The 21,903-nt window shown below is 39.0% G+C and overlaps 1 protein-coding gene across 2 annotated transcripts in view; it reads right to left on the reverse strand.

Moving 5' to 3' along the window:
• XRCC5 (X-ray repair cross complementing 5) overlaps positions 1-21,903 on the reverse strand; it is a 97,943-nt gene extending 76,040 nt beyond the window's left edge. For both annotated transcript variants that reach the window (XM_022567633.3, XM_089916398.1), the window contains exons 1-9: positions 21,799-21,903; positions 16,895-17,008; positions 13,888-14,071; positions 12,937-12,985; positions 12,363-12,485; positions 9,368-9,559; positions 6,456-6,570; positions 4,952-5,090; positions 1,984-2,096 (exon numbers count right to left, since the gene is read on the reverse strand). In XM_022567633.3, the coding sequence (XP_022423341.2) occupies positions 1,984-2,096; positions 4,952-5,090; positions 6,456-6,570; positions 9,368-9,559; positions 12,363-12,485; positions 12,937-12,985; positions 13,888-14,071; positions 16,895-17,008; positions 21,799-21,819 (1,050 nt within the window). In that variant the 5' untranslated portion in view covers positions 21,820-21,903. The remainder of the gene's footprint in view (positions 1-1,983; positions 2,097-4,951; positions 5,091-6,455; positions 6,571-9,367; positions 9,560-12,362; positions 12,486-12,936; positions 12,986-13,887; positions 14,072-16,894; positions 17,009-21,798) is intronic.

Genomic DNA, 21,903 nt, shown 5'->3' on the forward strand with positions numbered 1-21,903 from the left:
TATATTATGAAAAGTTTCACACTAATTCAATCCAGAAATATTAGTGTCCCTCAGATTAAGGGAATCTGGAAAACTATGTGATCTTATTAATTTAAAGCTAATTACTAGTTTATTAAAAGGTACATACTTATACTTTACCTTAGTTGATATGGAAAAACCTTGTTCTTAAGATGACGTGTATGCATTTGCTAACACAATACACAAAAGCAGGTATGTAAAAACTAGACTATTCAAAAATGAGCCTGTCTATCTGGTGGGCAGATTATAGCTGATTAATGGCATAGCTTTGGAGTCAGAGAGACCTGGTTCAAAACCCATCTCTACCACCTTCTAGCTGGGGACCTTGGGCCAATTACCTAACAGTGCTGAACCTCAATATCCTAGTGTATAAAATACATATCACGGCACCTACCTGAGAGGACTGTAATAAGAATTAAATGGGAATTTATATAAAGTGGTTAGTATATTGATTATAATATTATAATCACTCAATAAATGGTAGCTATTATGACTATCTTTATTGTACCTGTCTGATATTACACTTAAGACAAAAATAATTTAGAGCTTAAAAACAACAGAAAGTTGGTTTAGAAAACACTTCATGACTTAAAAGTTAATTTTAAGTCAATAAAAATCTTTTAAAATGGAAAACGTACCTTTTCAGCTCACTTTTTCTTGCTTTGCCATCTAACTAAATAGGTCCCCACACCTACCATGGCACAGATGATTTCAGTTTTTTGAGTCCTAAATTACAGTTACAGGAGTTTTGGCTAGATCTTTTCTGCCTATCTGGAATTAGGCAGACCCAGTTCCCAATAAGCCAGTTTCTACAAATAGGTCCGAATGGAGGTTCTGTTTCACTGAAAAGACTCATAAGCACCGACATTAAGAACCAAAAATTTTAAGCTTATATACCTCCCAAAGTGAATAATTTTAAAGAAAAGCACATTTAGTGTAATTTGTTAGAGAACTGTTAGAGATACTCAACTTCCAAAAGGTAATTATTCTCACCATTAACTGTATTGACTTTAAGTAAATACTCTCAATTTTTGGTTTATGAGTCTTAAAACTGTATCTAACAAACAGTTTGAGCATATGATGGAAAACATTCTCCCCACCTCACTGAATTATTCTGTATCTAACAGTTTGAGCATATGATGGAAAACATTCTCCCCACCTCACTGAATTATTCTAACACTGAATTATACAGGGACTGCATGCTGGAGCAACATGAAGAAATTTAAATCTGGTATATTGGGTTATATTTATTTTTATTTTTATTCTCACTTGAGTTCTTCTAGAACCAACAAAAATCTCTTCATCCCTATAGAGCCTGAAAAGATGCACTTTCTACTTATTCATTCTGTTTGGTTGCCTACCTCAAGAACATTTCATCTAAGACTGCTGGGAATCTTTAATGACCCTTTCTTGGATAGTATACGGTATCCACAGCCTTCAATAAGTTACTGCATTTTCCACTGTGTCTCTTTTGTATATCTGTATTGCCGTCTAAAAAACATATGACTCATGAACAAGTTTTGCATCCTAGACCTCTTTGTTGGGCGTTGAGAAGAAGGGTGACTAGCATAAATCAATGATATTCTAAGAAATCTATGGTCATTAAAAACCCAACTAGACCCTGACTCCTGTAAAACACTCCAGTACACGTAACAGTTAGAGAAAGCAATACAATAGCAAAGAACTGGATGCTGGTTCTTTAAGGCTACTATGAGCTATGACCGACACCAAAGTTAAGGAGTGACTTTTCACTGAATCTATTCTGATTTATGCCGACTTCTCTACCTCTTGATTTTTAACCTTCAAAAATCAAGGATAGCAGCACGCCAGACTACATTTTAGAAAAACTAAAAGTGAAAAAAACATATTATAAGTAACAGGCCCAATCCAAAGCACACCATCTCAAATAATGAGAAAAAAGCTCATCTGTTTTGTTTACAATTAGTAGACAAATACGTGCTTTACCTGAGAAGATCTACAAAATCCCAAAACAGAGAAGCACTTCCCCTCCGATTTATATTTCATTTGTTCCTCATCCACTTTAGAGAAAGGAATGATATCACTCCCATAGCGGAACCCTAAAGAACAAGAGAAGAGCATCTGTTAAGCGTATGGGGCCTCATTTTCTACAAGCTGAAATTGGCCCTATACATACATTAACGATACATGCACACTCCGGATCAAGCCTCCATATACTGTTTCCCGGAATCAAATTTCTGCCCCTTGTGATCACTGCAGAAAAAGAAGCAGCAGATCCACAAACATATATGACACAGAGACAATTAAAATCTAATTACAGCTTTTTAAGTAGCATATTCTGCAATCTAGTTTACCTTAATGATTATCCATCCTAGAAGGAAGAATGTAGCAAATGCAATGTACTAGTTATCCTCCAAAGATAAACCATGGTTGACTAAAGTACAATCATGACTTGTAAACATAATAACAAGAACACATTTATTTAGAAACCTGGAGACCCACAGAGAAATGTGCCCATAGGATTTTCAGAACAAAATGTTCTCAAAAATGGATGCTGGAGATATACAAATGCCTAACGGAAGAAGCCAAAATTTTTCTATTTAGAAACATTCAATTGACAAGCTGGATATTTTTCTGCATTTAAATTTATTTTATTTCTGGGATTGGATTGTCTATTTTTTTTTCTTTTTGATTACTTAGGTTATTACAGATATAGGCTCTTGGCTCCTTAAAAAAACTCCAACCCTGTTCCAGGGCCTCTCTGCTCTATGGAAGGTCATGCCCTTTCACTATACAGTCTTATATGTTTAATGGGGAGAAAGATCATCAAAATCTAAGGATTATGACCTTGAATAGATGAAAAGGAAAAGCATATGCATCTTTACTCCAAGAAACAAAGAAACTTGTGTGTTTGGGGGCAGATTCTGTGATCCAGTGTTTATTAGTTCCCTCACTCTGCACATGCCATGTATTTAATTAAAAAGAAACGCATTTCTATTTTCATATATGTCTTTTAATAAAAGCTGGTGATATAAACAAAAATTTCAACACGAAGTTAAGAGGGAAATGTATGGCACATAATTAAGAGTGGTATCTAAACCCAATGTTTTTTCAGACATCTTACTTGAATCGTTTAAGAGTAACCTAAAACTTCTAATTAAAACTGTCTTATGTTTTCTGGCTCATCTTTTACAGGGCAAATCAATAACTGTAACTTTTGTACATGGCAAAGAGTAGAGAACAGACTACAAATACGACCATAGTCCTTTGCTCACATAAACTAGTCCCTCTATCTGAAAAAGAGAACTCTACATATTAGGGGATAGAAAGTGGAAGACAGGCAAAGGAAGTATGTGGGTAACTGCAAAAAGGTAAGAGAGAAAAGCTGCACATCTGTGCTCTTCGAACTGAAACAATGTTTAACTCTTCCCTCTCCCTTGCTCTACCAATATGTTTGCTTTCTGTCGAAGACAACCAGAGCTGCTTTCTTTGCTTGCAACCGAAAGAATTGGTACCATCTCTAGTCCCTTCTCCTTTCAATCCATCCTATACCCAGATGTCCTATTAATCTTTCTAAAACACAGTCCCCATGACACTCTGCTCCTCAAAATTATAAACAGCTCCATGTCGCTTCCAAAATCAAGCATAAACTCTTCAGCATATCATTCAAAGCCCTTCCTAATTCAGAATAGCATGTAGAAACAGACTCCTGCAGCCCTGGGTTCAAATTCTGCTACTTGTTAACTATGAGATTTTGCAAATGTTAATGAATGTCTTTCAATCTCAATTCTCTTATCTGTAAAATGGAAACAAGAGTGCCTACTTCACTGGTTGTTGTGAAGATTAAAAGAGAAAATGCAGATTGTCTTTTAGATACTACCCTGAGTACGAATCTGCATATGCCCAATACACCTTACCCAACTACTTGGTATCACTGAGAAGGCCCTCTGCTTTCCCGGTCTTATGCCCTTAATCACGCTATTCTTCCTACTATGAGCCAGTCATTACACGAGGATTAAATGACAAGCAAGTATTGGAGCCATGATTCTAACCAAGGTCTGACTCCAAAATTTCTGTTCTTAACCACACTATACTATTGAGTTGAATTAAAGAATTAGTAGAGATTGTGGGTTGTTTATTACATTCTAATCCATCAGAAGAAAGAAAGGGGTCATGACCACCACTACCTTTAATCACTCTCCCACCCGCCAAGACCCCTGCAAAACATATAAATATGCAAATACTGCAACGCAGTGCCACAGATGAAAGGACATTTTTTAAGGCTTGCAAATTAAAATTATACTGAGTAGCACATAGTCTGGTGATAGATTTATATAAAGACTCTGGTTTCTATCTTAACCATCATTTGGTGTCTTATCATTTTAGCTCTTGAACACTCAGACACCCTCAGCTAGCTTCTAAGCCCTCTGGATAGAGATGCCATCTAAATACACTACACAGAGCCAATGGGTACAAATATATGAAGTACAACTCTAAAGATCCTAGTGAACATAAGGCAATATAACAAACACAAATAATTTTTCTTATCCCCTAAATTACCTTAAGGGAGCTAAACAGGCAGGATATAAGACCTGAAATTGGCACTCAGAAAAATGATCACTATGGAAGTCAAAGGTAAACAAAAAATTTGCTTCGGCCATGTTAATATAAGCATTTTCCTAGCTAGTGAGTTTCAAACTTTAAAACAAAGCCAAGTATTAAGTCCTGTCACTTGAGACATTTAAAACCCAGAGAGACTGAATGCCCGAGTATACTCCTGCCTCGGAACCATCCTGCCTGAGACCCAACAGATGACCTAAAGGATCCAGTGTCTCATGATCCCCTCATATAGTTGTGTCTCTAGACAAATAATAATACAAAACCTAGCCTGCCTCCTATCATCTTGAAGAAAATTTTCTAGGCGAAAGTGAAACTCTCACTGGCATAATAATACCTTGAATAGTATCCTCTTTTGGAACTTCAGTTTCATCATCGTCATTCAAGCAATAAACTGTTTCTTTTTGTATATCTTCTTTTTTTTGAGTTCTTGCATCCACAACTGTCCAACACTTTTTAACTCTCTCTTGTAGAATCTGATTTCCAAAAGAAAAATAAAGGGAAAACAAGGAAAGCTATGATTCAGATGGACAAAAGATGAAAACCTAATATACTCTCTGCTTTACAGAAAAAAATCCAAAACAATGACTCCAGCTACATTGGTTTGTTGTCTCTTGCCTACTGTGTAAATTTTAGTTTATTTTATAATTCTTTCTACCTTTTATTTTCCCCCAAGGGTAATCCACAGATAAATATGAATATCTGTATATATTCAAACACTTTCTATACAAAACCCTCAGACTGTCTAACAAAAGAGGGCCCTACATTTTGTTACCACAGTTTCCCAACACACGAGAAAGGGGAAAGCAGTCTATCAGTACTCAGAAATCAATAAGGAAATATGAAAAAGTAACTAGGAAAAAAGAAGGAAAGAGACTGTATTCTCATTCCCAGGGACACTATTCTAGGCCTTGAAGTACCTCCACGGTTTTCACGCATGTAGGGTGTTTTGGAATTAAGTCCTTGAATATTAAAAAAAACACTTGAATATATAAAACAACATGTTTTTGTATATTTTGTACATTTTATATATTTAAATGTTTTTATATATTTATTTTGTGCGTTTAAAGAAAAAAGACAAGGAAGGTCATGCGGAGGCATGGATCCAAGACTCATACTCAAATTGGAATTTCATCAAATAATTACCAAAAGCAACTCATTTTTGAAAATATACTATTACGTACAAATGTACATGTTACAAAAGGCCATTTCACAGTAACAAGTCAACATCTTTTGATATTTCTTAGATGCTGTTACTACCAGATCATTAACAACTAAATTAGATGTGACTGAGTTTTCAAAACCCTGAACTGAACTCTGGTGTGTATCTGTATTTCTGCTATAATACCACAATGATACAACTTAATGCATTTCATTTTCTTTCTTTAAAAAAAAAAAGAGAAAGACCTGAAACTCATGATTAACAATCAATTGTCAATGGAGAGAAAGAGAAAAAGGAGGGAATCAACCCCTATTATAGACCATTCTTTTTTTTTTCCTTTTTTTTTTTTAAAGTAGTTGCAGCGCGCGGGCTTAGTTGCCCCGTGGCATGTAGGATCCTTGTTCCCTGACCAGCGATCGAACCTGTGTCCCCCGCATTGGAAGGCAGATTCTTAACCACTGGACCACCAGGGAAGTCCCTATTATAGACAATTCTTAAAACTTCCTCTGTTGGCATGCCTTTTACATAAAAGCTAAATAGAGATGAAATGAACAGGGAGAGCAGTTAGAGAAGCAGTAATTATGGTTTTGAATAACCCACACACAAATTGTCAGTTCCTTATATAAGCATATTTGTCTGCCTGCTAACATTTCTTTAAAAATGTGTACCTACCACTTACCGATTTATAAGCCACAATCTTTATAGACAAATTGGAGCCAATGGTCAGTTGACAGGGCCAGGGCATGGAACGCCTCTCAATTTTCTTAAAGACACACAGCTGTCTCAGACTCTCACTTAATAAAGAAAAATGTATTATGAAAGCAGCAATTTTAAAAATGTTAACCTGTGCTGGATATTGCATTTAGTTGTCTAGAATGAGAAGTGAGATGCTGTTGATCATAAAGAGAGGAACAGCAGGGGATGGCAAGGAAAACTCGTGGCGACCATCAGTTGGGAGAGAGCCAGAATACAAATGAGTTGGCTTAGGAGGAAGGAGTTGAATTCCTTTACTGATAGGTGAAAAGGAACATCTTTACCCTCCCCCTATTCAATCTTTTCTTCAACTTGGCCAGTTGTTCTTAACATTTTTTTTCAGGACCAAGGACACTGTGAGGATGTGATAAAAGCACATTCATAAATGTGTTTGCATACGCCAGCTCCCTGAAAACCACGGACCTGAGGATAAAAAGCCCTGCTCTAAGATATCAAAGGGTGGGCTCCATCCTGTATCGTCACTGTTCACAACGCTGCAATTCTTTAGCGCATTTCCATTCTCTTAAATAAAAGACGTGGTAAGTATATGCACACAGTGGAGAGAATTAAATAATGACTCTCCATGGGATAAAGGAATTTAGCAGTCCACACTCAGTCTTAAAGCAGGTTAACTCTAGGTTTCTCACTGCATAGGGAAAGGGAATTGGGAAGTAGCAAACACAATGCAGAGGGCTACTTCATTTGAATACTAGTGAAGATCAGTTCTATTTTCATCTGGTTCCTAATCAAACACAACAGAGAAAATCATAGGAGATAGGTGGAATTTGTGGTATTCACTAAGGATTATCTGACGTTATCCAGAGTTATGGACAAAGAGGCCTCAAGAGACTCCAATTCTCAGAAATAATCTACAATGAATAGTAGATATTCTACCTGATACCCTGCTCCAAAGCTTACGGTACACCTTGACTTTGTATTCGCTGAGGAATGAATGGGTCTGAAACCAGGTTTAACCTGTCTCATAGGACATTGCTAGTCTGATTATGAGTCACGTCTAAAACCATCAAGAGGTATGGATTCTGTTCCAGGGGAAATTCTAAAGACCAGCCTCTTATATGTAATATCTGAGAACAACTGGATGAGTTCTGCAGATTTGAAGCTCCCCAATGAGAAGTCAAGTTATCTTCCTCTAATGTCTTCTAGATGAGGATAAGTCTAGTCCAGGGCTGTCCTGTACAACTTTGTGCAATGAGGGAAGTATTCTATTTCTAACTATTCCTGTCCAATAGGGTACTGAGCTCTTTAACTCAGTGGCTACTATGACTGAGGGACTAAGTTTTAAATTTTATTTAATTTTAATAAATTTAAATAGCCACATGTGGATAATGGCTACTGTATCAGATGGCAAAGTTCTGATCCACACCTTCATGGCGGACCTAAAATCAAAGTAACTTCAAATGGCTAGGACAGCACATAGTAATTTCCCTCCTTGCTATGTTACAGGAAAAGAAACTTTTTTAGGTAGTTTTATTGGCCTATAATTCTTCTTTACAATATCATGGTGAATATGTTAGCTTTAGACATGTATTCCCATGTTAGAGAAAGCCATATCCAAATTTGAAAGAACAATAATTTAGGAACACGTATTTGCATGTATTACAATTAGAACACATATTATGGCAAAGAAACATCACTTTACAGGATTCTTCATTGACTCCTTTGACAACCCCTTGGGAAATTACAGTTCAATTTCCAAAATTCCCATTTACCTGCAATTTTTCAATAGTATCTATGTTTAGAAAAGCAGGCTGATTGCTTATCAATTATAGCTCACCAGAAATATTTGAAAATCGTGGTTGAGAATAAAAAGTAGAGCAGATACACACTATTGCTACTCAAAAAAATCCTAATTGTTTAACCTTTATTTCAACTGAACCTCTACTTCAATTAAGAACTTCTCTTAAAATGCTTGTATTTTGTGTATTTATTAATAAACTGGAATTAATTCTTTAACATTAAGTAGCAGTATCCCTGAGGATTTGAAACTCCACAGCCATACAGTGTGGTATTCTATTGCCACTTTTACCAAATCAGGCCCTTCAAATACACACCGTTCTAGATGCTATGGACCCCTCTCAGGTTCTTTGATCAAAATATATATCCAATTCCAACCAAGAATAATACAGATAAAGGAGATCATCTCTCCCACAGTCTCTAATTGGATGGCCAAAAAAAGTAGCTTGACTAATCGTTATATGGTACTTCAGGGATTTCACATTTCTTAAATCATTTTGCCTTTACAAAGCCCACATGGAATAAACAGGTTGTAAATTCTTAATATTTCGGGGTTTTGCTTTGTTTTGATTTGTTTTTGCCTGACCAAACTATGTTGAGACCAAAAGTTTTTTTTAAAAATCTCTATATTATAGTATACTGCCTCCTAAAACCTAAATCAGAAGATTAGAGGATATTAAGTATTATCTCAGATCTGACACCACTTTTTATAATTAAGAATGTTTTTTAGGTGTATGACAAGGAAGGGCCCAAGAAATGTGCCCCAAGCTTGGCATAAAGAAGAAATCTACTACCTCATCTTTTATAATTTGACTTGTTAAATCGTTCGTTATATTTATGTATTTCCAAACTCTATCGACATAGTCTTGGAAATAAATAAGAAATCTTGCACCAACCATGCAAACTTCAAAAAATGGGATTAGGGGCTGGTGCACCATTTCTTTAATAAAAATTGAAATACTAAAGTATAACTGCTAATTCAAAAGTGGCCCAGAAAAGGAAAAGCATTAGGGAGCCGTCTGATCAGAAGAAAAATTAATATGCTTACAACTGAAAGTTGTAAACAATGCTTTCATGTCTTACCTGAAGGAATAAATTTCCTCCAGCCCATCTTCACCTTCTAAAGACATCATCACCTTTTTCACCATCCGAATACCTTCTTTTTGCTGCTCACTGATTCCTTTTAGAGGAAAGGAGGACCCATGGTGGTCGGAGAGCAAGTTGCCATCTCCTCTGTCCCCAGTTCCATCTTCCTTGCCAACTGGGAAAGGCAAACTATCAGGAAAAGACCAGCAGTACTTAAGAAGAAAAGCTCTGAAGCCAAATAATAAACGGGGTTCCAATTCTGTGACTGTCACTCACTAGCTATGAGAAAATGGTCAGTCAGCCTCTCTGAGCTTTACATTTCTCAACCATCAAATGGCACTATCTACCTTGACCAATATTCTATCAGTTTCAAGTGACCGAAGTCTCTTTGGTTTGGCTTTTATGGGGGTAATTTATTGGCTTAACATAACAAAATAATTGAAAGGGCAAGGCTGCACATGGCCTTAGGATGACTAGACCCAGAGTCTCAAACACCACAAGGATTCCGTGACCCTCTCACTCTCTATCTCCATATTTCATTTTCATTTGCCTTTATGCTGGCCCCGCTCTTTCAGACTGGCTTCCTCCACATTGTTTCTGAACACTTTCAAGCTCATAATGCCCAACTCCACTACCAAAGAGGGACTGAGGGTTTAACCCTCTACTCTCCAATTCAAAAAACCAGGAATTAGTGGTAGCCTAGGAGCCAGATCTAGATGTCAGCTCTCATTCAAGCCATGAAGTTAAAAAGTAGGAAGGAACGCTTCCTAGAAAAAGGCTGGGTGACATTCTAGGCAGACAAAAATAAACAAACAAATGCCCATTAATGATCTCTCAAGATTATTATAAAGATTAATAAGAGAAAGTGTATAAAATACTTAAAACTCAAACAATGTCGTCATCATTATTTCAGATAGAGAATTCCTATACAGAAACCAGTTAATTGCTAGAAATAAGTAAAACCAATTTTGTTCCTGTGTTTCACTCCAGTTGTTTGACTGAAATGAGACTAAAACTAGAGTGGGGTTACCAGTCATGGGAATATTCAATAATCAATATACAAACTGAAAAGTAAACCAACCAAACACATTTTATGATAATATTCTACATGACACTTTATAAATGTTTTTATATAAACAATCTCATTTCATCCTTATGTGTTAGTTGGATAGAGATTTCTACCTCCATTTTCTGAAAAGGAACGGAAGCTACAGAAATGAAATAATTTGGCCAAAACCGTATAGCTAATAAAGCTAATAAGTGATTGAGCAAAGACTCAGTCATCTGACTGAAAGAGCAAGGTTCTTTCCACTGTAGCATGTCACCCTAGTTTGTCCCTGGAAACCCAAACAGCTGAATTCAGCGATCTTTTCAGTTTACTCAAAATTACCTGCTGGTCACCCCATGTGGATTTTTAAGGTGATTCCTTTATCATTTCATTTGTTATCATCAAAACAGAGCTTCATGTTTCCATTTTTTCTATGTATTCTTAGCATGAGAGATGTGCATGTCCTGCATTACATGAAAAAGAGCTTCCAGCAAGCAGGGTACGGCACGTCAGGTTTGCACCAGGCTGTTGCTGTTTCCAGAGCATCAACCAGGAAGAAGGAACGATTAACATGAAAATGAAGGGTCAGGAAGGTCCAGTCCAACTAGAACAATCCACCATACATGGGATACACCAAACAATAAGAGCAAAAACTCTACTTCGCATGCTAGAAGTTTGCAGCAAAGGAAGAAGGGTATTACCCAAGAAAAAAATACAACCAGTCAAATAACAAGCAAGTGGAAGAAGAGGCTATGTTCTGTCTTCAGCTTGCTTTACAGCATTGCTCATATAAAAAAAAGTAGCCCTTTCCAATGACATTGACAGAAGTGCAGTATGTGTCAAGGATGTAAAGGCATCTGAGATTATGAACAGGGAACAGAAACCGAGCTGGGCTTTTGAAGTGCTGAGAAAACCTCAACTCAATAAGAAAAGAAGAGTCACTTAAAAAGCACTTAATTTCTCTGAAGTACCGTTGTATCAAGTATCAGCTTGATGGGTTATTCTGAACTATTTTTCTACAGTTCTACAGAAAGGAGTTGCCCCTCAGCAGTCTTAAGAGGTACGTACATGCAAGAGAGGTTCTTAATTCTCCATGGCAGGCATTTTAAAGAAGCTGTAGGCTTACCACTCAGAGCTGGAGGCTTCTTGGTAGGGCTCTCAATCCGAAAAAGGAGTGTCCCTAATAATTCAACATTCTATACTACCACTCTGCTTTTACCAAAAATAGGACAAGAAAAAACAGGTTTCAGATGCAGCAGGAAGGATTAATGTAGTGGAAAGAACTTTCTGTTAGGGCTATAAGATAAAGTAAGTGCCTGGAGGGGAAATTCAAGTTATTGGGGGAGGAGGGACTCTCTCCCTAACAAATTGTGAAAAATATTTTCCTCCTAAGTTTGTATACCTCATCTGTAAATATGCACAAGCAAATTACATTTTATAAATGTGTGTGTATCCTTTAGATCTGAAAAAGACTTAAAAATAAGCATACGTGTTTAAAATCGTTCCCAAGTTGACATTCCTCTCTATCCTAAAAACATCTACTGTCTTTAAGACACAGTCCTCTAGGCTGTTTAAGAAAAGACACCACCAATCTGGTAATTGTTCGGGTAAAGTCTTCTATGCAGGCAGGAGATGAACTGAATGTCCTTAAAAGATTCCTCTAATTCCTCAATTCTTTGGGTCCAAGAACAGCACAAGCAAACATCTGCTACTGAGCTAAACTCCCAGGTTTCCCCGTGACATTCATCCCTTTATCATCAAAACTCAGAAGAGTTCCTGGAACACAAGAGAGTAATCAATGAACGTTGGCTGAAGTCAGTGATCTGACAGATTCTGACTCAGAGCAGAGAGGACTCTTGAGAACTGAGTGCTCTACGAAGGGGTCCTATCACTGCATTATAAGAGCACAAGATCTGTCTGCAAATATTATTCTTATGGACTTACAAAAACTGCAGGGAGATGCCAGATTTCTTCAAGTTATGAATTATAATACCCAGCTGATCTCTGCTGAATGGGCTGCTGAGGTCAGTGAACACTTCAATATGCCTCTTCTCAAACTTCTTTCCTCTAGAAGAGAGAGTTAGCATGTTAAGAAATCATTCTCCTGAGTTATTTCCTAAACATTCAAATGTACTTGGTCACTGAGCAGAAAAAGGGTAAGGAATGAATCTAGCTCCTGCTAACAAAGGTGATTACATTCCAGAAGTCCGTGTGCTGCTGATGCTCAGCTAGGTTCCTACTAAACATATAACCAACCCAGTCATGACTCATGCTTTGAACATCTTAGGCAAAATTTCTGAGCATTATGGAAATAGTATGTCTCTGATTTCCTAACTTTAACTTCAGTTAAAGATGTGGTCACTACGATAAAAAAGGATCCCCTCCCAGCCTCCACAGAGGTATGTACAAGCAACTCTCCCAGGTACTACAATTATAGCCTTGCAAGGGTTCATTTTCCAAATGGTCTGATTCCACACAGACAGGCTCATTTCCAGCTCTCTTCAGTTGAGATACTTACACAGTTTCTTGTTGAATCAAATCCATGCACACAATGAGGGCATCCAGAACTCAGCTAGTTAAGGGCAGAAGATAACACCAAACAGTCCCTTTATCCCAAGAACATGCAACTTTTTTCCAGTGAAATCTACAATGCTGGAAATTGTGGACACTGGGCTGACGGTGTGATGAGTTAAAAGTACTTGCCCAAGTGCCCTTCTTCCAAGTCTATTTCACTAACATATATTCATATATGTTATAAATCAAAGTACACTTCCTGAAACATATAAACAGGAAAAATGAAATAAACCAAAAGGTAATCTGACATATTCCGCTCATTTAATGAAAAATTATGATGCCATTTTACAGTACCTAGAACCCATTTTCTGTGATTACAGTCCATTCTTACACATGAAGTGAGCCATAAGGTAGCATTTGTAAGTCACTCCCAGCACAGCAGCACCTCCCAGTGACCAGGGATGGCACCACTGTTTAGAAAAATAAGAGGAACCCCTTAAAACCAGGGCACCTGTGGAAGGAACTGTTAGTCTCACAGTTTGGGTTATCAGTCTGATTTTTGGCATACAATTATCCTCCATCCAGGAAGGCTAGGAGAATGCTAATGCTATACTCTTCTAAAAATAGCTTCTCTATGTCCAAACATTTCCAACCATTGCCACCACCAAACCCTCTACACACAGTCAACACATATACCCCCTTCTGATACCTCCCAACCTCTCAATGTCACCAGTGCAGAGAAGGAGCAAGTTACTGCAGGGTGTGGAGTCCAGGCACCCAACCCAACCTAGTTAATTTCACATTCAGTCCTAACACACATCACCTCCGTGTTCTCAGAGCCAAAAACGTCCACATACTCAGAGCTAGGACTCTTAGAGAACCTCACCAAACTAGATTACAATTCCCCAGATTAAAGGAAATTTCTTAAGAGTCTTCTCTGGATCAAAAAGGATACAGTCAGCTTGTTGAGAACCTGGTTGGATTTTGCTTTCAATGTCCTCCAGCAAGTCAAAATCTGGTAGCATCAGGTGTCTGTGCACTGTGATGTTCTGATACTGGCCCTCACCAGCAAGGGCGTTCTCAGTGCCATCTGTACCAAAAAGGACTAATGCAATTTCATCCTTGCTCTCAGCAAACACCTAGAGAAGCAGGTTAGAAGGTTGAAATCATACAATATCACCTGGAAACCATTAGATATCTAACCTTCAGGGAGCAAGACAACCATACCTCCCTATGGCAGGTCCCTGGGGCCACCGTCAACAATAGAATATTGGGCTAACTGGTCCATGGGACTGATGAGCAATGATAATTCCTAGGTTCTAAGCAGACTTTTTCATTGACTACAGTTCCCATCCTTTCAGCACAATTTGTGGTGGAGGAATGGGAGGGCAGTAACTGCTCTTGATGAGTTTCTTTGATTTGCTTCCACCCAAATCAGACTCTAATTCCCAGTGAAAACTAATTATGTATCATTTGAAGAGATTTTAGTCTGTCTTTCTGGAATGACTATACAAAGTTTAAATTTTCCAGAGATTAAAAATAAATTGCTGATTCATATTCTATATCCCAGCAATTTCACTTACAGGTATATATACTGCAGAGAAGTTCCTGCACATGTACACAAAGAGACAAGAGACAAGAAAGTTCCAGTTCACTTCAGCACTGTTTATAACAGGGCAAATCTGAAAACTAACTATCCATCGACTGAAGAATGCAAAAGCACACTGAAAAATATTTATACAATGGAATATTACACTCTAGTAAAAAAAAAAAAAAGAATGAATAAATTTGTTCAATGTTTACCAACATGAATAAATCTCAAAAACAAAAGACTGAGAAAAATAAGTTGTGGAATTATATGTACTGAATAATACTATTACATACACTTTTGAGAGCTTCATACAATACTAAATATTATTTATAGATACACTGAGATCCAAGGTATAAAGTATGTGCAGTAATAACTATGAAAATTCCGAGGAAAGGAGGGGAAGAAGAGGAAAGAAAAGGGTTGGGAGGGGATACACAAGGGGCTTTAAGTTAACATTTTATTTTTTAAGAAAAGAAAAGGAAAAAGAAATCAAACAAATATAGTAAAACTTTAGGGCTGTTGTAGTTCTAGACAATGGGAAAACAGCTTTCCATCATATTATTCTCAGTTTGCTTCTTTTATGAAGCATTCCACAATGAAATATGAAAACAAGAAATAGCATGCGACACAAAAGGCAGTCCTGTTCCCACCTACTTATTAACAGAAGCCTTCTGTATCAGTAAAAAGAACACTGCATGCGCAGAGGATGGAATCCTGTCATTCTTCACCTCTGTTTGGTCTGTTAACAACTCCAGCTGCAACTGCCAGTTGTACATGGAGGGAAGGTCCCAGCTGCTGGGGTTCAAATATTCCCAGCACGCCAGTGGGGCAAGCCAGCTAGAATTCTAGCCGCCTCCTGCACAAGAATTCATCTTAAGGCAAGGTAATCTTGTTCGACAACAAAACCTCAGTCAGGAGAGGGGAGGAAATTTGAATGCAGCATGGGAGCGGCACCAGGTTTTGTCTCCCAGCCTTCCAGATTTCACTTCAACTCCCATGCGAGGGGCAGAGCCAAAAATAAAAACTGAAAGCACTGTTTCCCTTTTTTAAAAAAACCTATACTACGTTAGGGCACAGCAGCACTACTTGAATACAACCAACACAAATTACTATAACCAAGAATGGGGTTAGAAGCATCCTCATTTTCTTTGAGATATTAAGGACTCCAGGTTATCAGAACTTGTAAAAATCTAGGATGACAGGTGGGAGGTAACAGTGCCCAGTAGAAAAGGCAACACCCAGAAAAAACAGCAGACGTGTCCAGAGGAGTAGTGAATGAAGGACTTCATGGACTTCGCAAAAGTAGCAGTCAGACCAGGTAGAAAGGGCAGAAATTAATAATAATGGTAGTAGTAGTAATAATGATAATAAAAACACATATAGCATTTACAATACGTCAAGTACTAAGTACTTTATCTTAGAGATATTCACTGAGGCACCGTGGTAGAGAGTCTTCAAGACGGCCTCCATCCATTCCTTCTCTCCCTGTATTTGGAGGCTACCCCTTAAAACAATAGGGGACTCTAATTCCTGCCCCCTCCCCACCCCACTGAATGTGAGATAGCTTAGCGACCTGATTGACTAATAGAAGGCAGTGGAAATGACCTTCTGGCATTTCTAGAGGTAGGTCATAAAAAGCCACATAAGCAGGTCTCTTAGAATACCCACTCTTGGAACACTCCTTTTTAGAACCAACTGCTATATTGTGAGCATCCCAAGCTACATGGAGAGGCCACAGGTAAGGGTTCTGGGCGACAGCCCCAGCTGATCTCACAGCCCCCAGAAGGCATAACTACCAGCTACAGGGGTGAGCCATCTTGGATGTACGTATAGCCCCACTGAGCCTTCAGGTGACTCAGCACCAGCCACCACGTGAGTACACCTGCACAAGAGGCCTCAGAGAGAACCACCCAACTCACACGCCCAGTCATCTCACAGAACCATGAGAGATGATTTTTTTAAGGTCATTTAAGACACTAAGTTTGGGGAGGGTAGTTTGTAACCAGTAAACGATAACTGGAATAGGCACAAAGTAGTTGAAAGACTTATTCAAGATTGCAAGGTTAGTCAGTATCATGGCAGAGCAAGGATTCAAACCCAGGCCATCTGGCTCTAGAGATTACACATTTAAACATCACATTGCCTCTTGCTTCTGATAAAAGTTGTAATATCCAGTGGAGGAGCCAAAACGAGAAAAGAAAAACATATCAGGCTCCAGCGGTAGCATATGAGTACATGGAAGTATAACCCCTCAGCTTCCCCAGAACACTGAGGGTGGACAACATAAAGAGGGTGGCATCTTGCATTATTAAGTGGAAGCAACAAGCAGTTAAACCACGAGTTACAAGCTCAAGACCAATGTGAATCTTACCTGTCGCTGCACAAACATGGTCACCACCTTCTTTGCTAGTTCAAATGGGGATTCTTCACCAGGAACAGAGTTACTCATGGCAAAACACACATCCATACACAGCACCACAGCTGCCTGGAAAAAAAGTCCCAAAGAACATGTGAGAAAATGTTATTAATGGTTATTAAAAAAAGAAAAAGAGATGTCCTTTACTTATTTCACCCACAGATATTCAGGGTATGCATGATAAAGGGAAGGGAGGTGTTCTACTTAGAAAGTGTATGTAAGGCACATAAATTTTCACTATGGAGAAACTTTAAATAGTCCTGATATTTCCTGAAAGCTAGAAAGTATCTGCCAGGACAGGAGCATACTCCAAGGAGCTGCTGTTCCTCTGGCCTGAGCCTGAGCACAAATCCATGGGGAGTAGATCTGAAAACAATCTGCAGGCTAGAGCTAAGTCCAACCCAGCTGAGCCAAAAATATTATACATCAAAGCAAATGCAACTGATATGCTGACCCACAGTATGAATACAGATGCTTTTGTTGTAAGCCACTGACTTGGGGTGTAGTTTGTTATAAAGCATTTTGGTGGCAATAGATGACTGTCACAATCTACATATGCTAAAATGATACACTCCAATAATTTGAATCAGTTTGTAAACTGGGAATCTAAAGTGAAGACTAAGACACCAAATCCATTCTAGCAGGGGACACAGCCACTTAAATGATACCAGCACAATATTCCATGACCGAGGTATACAGTGGACACTAAGAGAGCACACAGGAGGGGCATCCACCCAAGGCTGGTGGAAGGGAGAGAGGACGGGTAAGGAGGCAGAAAAAGCCTCCTGGATATGATCCTTGGGTGAACCTTAAAGAATGAGTAGGCAGAATGGGAGAAAATACTTGCAAACAAAGCAACTGATAAAGGATTAACCTCCAAAATATACAAGCAGCTCACGGAGCTCAATACCGAAACACCAAACAACCCAATCCAAAAATGGGCAGAAGACCTCAACAGACATTTCTCCAAAGAAGACATACAGAGTGCCAACAAACACATGAAAAGATGTTCAACATCACTAATCATCAGAGAAATGCAAATCAAAGCCACAATGGCCATTATCAAAAAAATCCACAAACAATAAATGCTGGAGAGGATGTGGAGAAAAGGGAACCTTCCTGCACTGTTGGTGGGAATGTAAATTGATAGAGCCACTTTGGAGAACAGTATGGAGTTTCCTTAAAAAAACTAAAAATAGAACTACCACATGACCCAGCAATCCCACCACTGGCCAAATACCCAGAGAAAACCATAATTCAAAAAGATACATGTGGGCTTCCCTGGTGGTGCAGTGGTTAAGAATCTGCCTGCCAATGCAGGGGACACGGGTTCGAGCCCTGGTCCAGGAAGATCCCACAAGCCACGGAGCAACTAAGCCCATGCGCCACAACTACTGAGCCTGCTCTCTAGAGCCTGTGAGCCACAACTACTGAGCCCAAATGCCACAACTACTGAAGCCCTCGTGCCTAGAGCCCGTGCTCTGCAATAAGAGAAGCCACCGCAATGAGAAGGCTGCACACTGCAATGAAAGAGTAGCCCCCCTCGCCACAACTAGAGAAAGCCCACACACAGCAACAAAGACCCAACACAGCCAAAAATAAATAACTAAATAAATTTATTTTTTTTAAAAAAGGTACATGTACCACAATGTTCATTGCAGCACTATTTACAATAACCAGGACATGGAAGCAGCCTAAGTGTCCATCGACAGATGAATGGATAAAGAAGATGTGGCACATATATAAAATGGAATATTACTCAGCCATAAAAAGGAACGAAATTGAGTTATTTGTAACAAAGTAGATGGACCTAGAGTCTGTCATACAGAGTGAAGTAAGTCAGAAAGAGAAAAAGAAATACCATATGCTAACACACATATATGGAATCTAAAAAACGGTACTGATGAACCTAGGGGCAGGGCAGGAATAAAGATGAAGATGTAGAGAATGGACTTGAGGACATGGTCGGAGGGGGAGTGAAGCTGGGATGAAGTGAGAGAGCAGCACTGACATATATAAACTACCAAATATAGAATGGATGGCTATGGGAAGCTACCGCATAGCACAGGGAGATCAGCTTGATGCTTCGTGATGACCTAGAGGGGTGAGATAGGGAGGGTGGGAGGAAGGCTCAAAAAGGAGGGGATATGGGGATATATGTATACATATAGCTGATTCACTTTGTTGTACAGCAGAAACTAACACAACATATAAAGCAATTATGCTCCAATAAAGATATTAAAAAAAAAAAGAATGAGTAGGAGTTGGTCATGTGAACAAGGGCAGTTTTAGGCAGAGGAAACCACATAAATACAGACACCTGGTCACTGGCTAACAATCATGTATGTAGGGGACTAAGGAAATAGGGCAAACGTAAACTAAAAGTAAAATGGATGCATGTAAAGTTCTGTGTTTGGCAACCAAAGTTTAACTGATTTGGGTTGGAGGAGACCTGAACAAATAGCAGCTCCATTTCAGGGTGGATTATAAAATGACATTATAAAATGTCACCAGTACGACATGGCTACAGGAGTACATTCCCCACACCTACCCCATTCCATCCTCCAAAATATTTTCAGTCCTATCAATGGTGTAGTAAATTTAAGGAAGGAAAAGACAGGTTTTATGGTTTAAAAAAAAAACTAAACTAAACTAGATCCCAGGAGACCTGGGATCCAGTCCCATCTTTATCATCAAGTAGCTAAATTCTTGGGCATGTAACTTAAATTCACTATTAATTTGTGGAGGCAGGAAGCAGTTGTTGGACTAGATGAGATCTAAGGTATTTTCCAGAGTTAACATTCTTTGACATTGACTGACAGTCTCACCTGTGCTTTGTACTGATCAGACCACACTTGACAAACGGTGAGCAGTTCTGATCATCATGTCTTATGAGAAACACTAATTACAACTGAACATGAAATGAGCAGATTAGAGAAGGATCTGGAGAATATGTGACCTGAGGAACAGGTGGGAAAGACTGGTTATTTGAACCAGACGAGAAGATTTAGAGGAACCTGACTGTTATCCTCAAATAGTTGACAGCTGTGTTATAAAAAGATAGCTCCGCAAGAGAGATAATAGGATCAACAGATGGAAGCTATAGAGATTGATCTGACACCATATTAAGGGAGAAAAAATAATATTTAGAAGTAATAAATGAAAGAACTACTGTTTTCTGAAGCAATGATCTCCTGAGCCTAAAACTGTTTGAAAAACCTAGATGAGCTCCTATCAGGGACATTATAGATGATCTCTAATTTGGTTACATCTCAGGCAAGGCAAAACACAGAAAGAAAAGACTATTTAAGTTTTCCCCTAGTTTACAAAGAATTAAACATAATGCATTAATATTAAGAGAGTTCTAGATTATAAATAGCATGTTTGGAGAAAGGGTGGTAAAAAGCTACAAAATTCCTTTGAGAGCAATAAAATTTACATCCCATAGTTTCAATGCTCTGAGCATAAGAACCTTTAAAAAATTAAGAGTCTCCAAATGTGCTGCTGCACCTATTTAATATATGTTCATAAAAGCTACTTTTATGAACAAAAAACTCTAAATCAGAGGACTAAAGGTCCTTTGCCAGGAATCAGGTATCCAAAAAATGGCATCAAAGGGTTTCACAGTATGGAAGTTCTTATCTGGAAGCAGAAGAATGGTCTACGTAATACCGCAAGCTCCCTTCTGGTAGCAGGAAGAAAACCAGGAGAAAGAAACTGAGCAGCATGGCAACCCTTCATTTAAACACGGAAGCAATACAGGCTATTAGAATTCTGCTGCAAGTCCACCTGCCATAAACAGCTGCTTCATTAGCGCTGAAAGTTTTCAGCAGCTGAAAGGAATAAAGGAGGTGAGTGGCATATGTTCATAATCATTTTAATCAGCATTTCCCTATGGGGAGTGGAGGAGACTAGGGATCAGCTGCTCCAACTCCTATCTTGTTTATCTGTATACCAAATGCCTAATAAAGGGCCTAGCTTTGAATAGATGGATGGACAGACCGATGGATGGATGAATGAATGAACAAGTCCTTGGAACACACCTCCCTCTAGAGACCCTTCAGAGACAACTACCACGCTCTGCCTATATTGAAAATGCCATTTTAAAAATCCATCATAATGTTATTAATCTGGGTCACTGAGGGTCATAGATTCCTAGCCAGAGAGACATTCTCCCGGACTCTGACAGCTGAAAGCCTGTGTTCAAATTCAGATTCTACCACTTGTGGACTGGGTGACCTTGGGCTAATCACTCCACTTTCTTTAGTCCTCGGTTTTCTCACCTGTAAATTGGGGATAAAAGTTTTCAACTCATGGGCTTGTTGTGAAGATTAAATGAGACCGGAATAAAGCGTTAGATCAGTGCCTCACCAGAGTAAGCTTTCGCAATAAATGCGAAATATTAGATTATTATAGAGGTAATAAGACGTTTTACATTTCAAGTTATTTTACTCAATCCTTCTCTGAAGTTTTACAAGCCTCTGGGATTGGTTCGTTTCGTGGCTAACTTCCATTCTCACAGATTTAAAAAACCCAGATTCAGAAGTAATGGAGTCGGGGGTAGGCTGGGATAGAGAGGTACGGAGGGGAGGTCGGAGTGGGATGGAAAGCAGGATGAGGAAGTGAGAGGATGGAAGGGCTCAGTAGGCGGCGGGGGTGGGGAGTGCGCGAGGCTCAAATTCCCGCCTTAAGACTCCAAATCGCCAGCTTTTCTCACAGCGCAACCCTCGACCCCGGCCCTCCTGATCCAGCCCACCACCGGGATCTCTCTTCCTCACTCCTTGGCACCGCCGTGATCCCATGATTCCTAATTCCGGACCCCCGGCACAGGCAAGGCCCAAGCCTACAGATGTTCCTACCTTATTCCCCGACCGCGCCATGTTCACGTTCCGCAAGCGCCTTGGTCGCCTCTTCCGAGCGGGAACCTGCGGCGCCGAAGCTCAGTTCCGCCGGACGCGAAGCTG

This window comes from Delphinapterus leucas, chromosome 8 (assembly GCF_059928025.1).
Source record: "Delphinapterus leucas isolate spDelLeu-1000000601 "Yukka" chromosome 8, BTC_Dleu_Yukka2, whole genome shotgun sequence".
NCBI classification, from domain to species: Eukaryota; Metazoa; Chordata; class Mammalia; order Artiodactyla; family Monodontidae; genus Delphinapterus; species Delphinapterus leucas.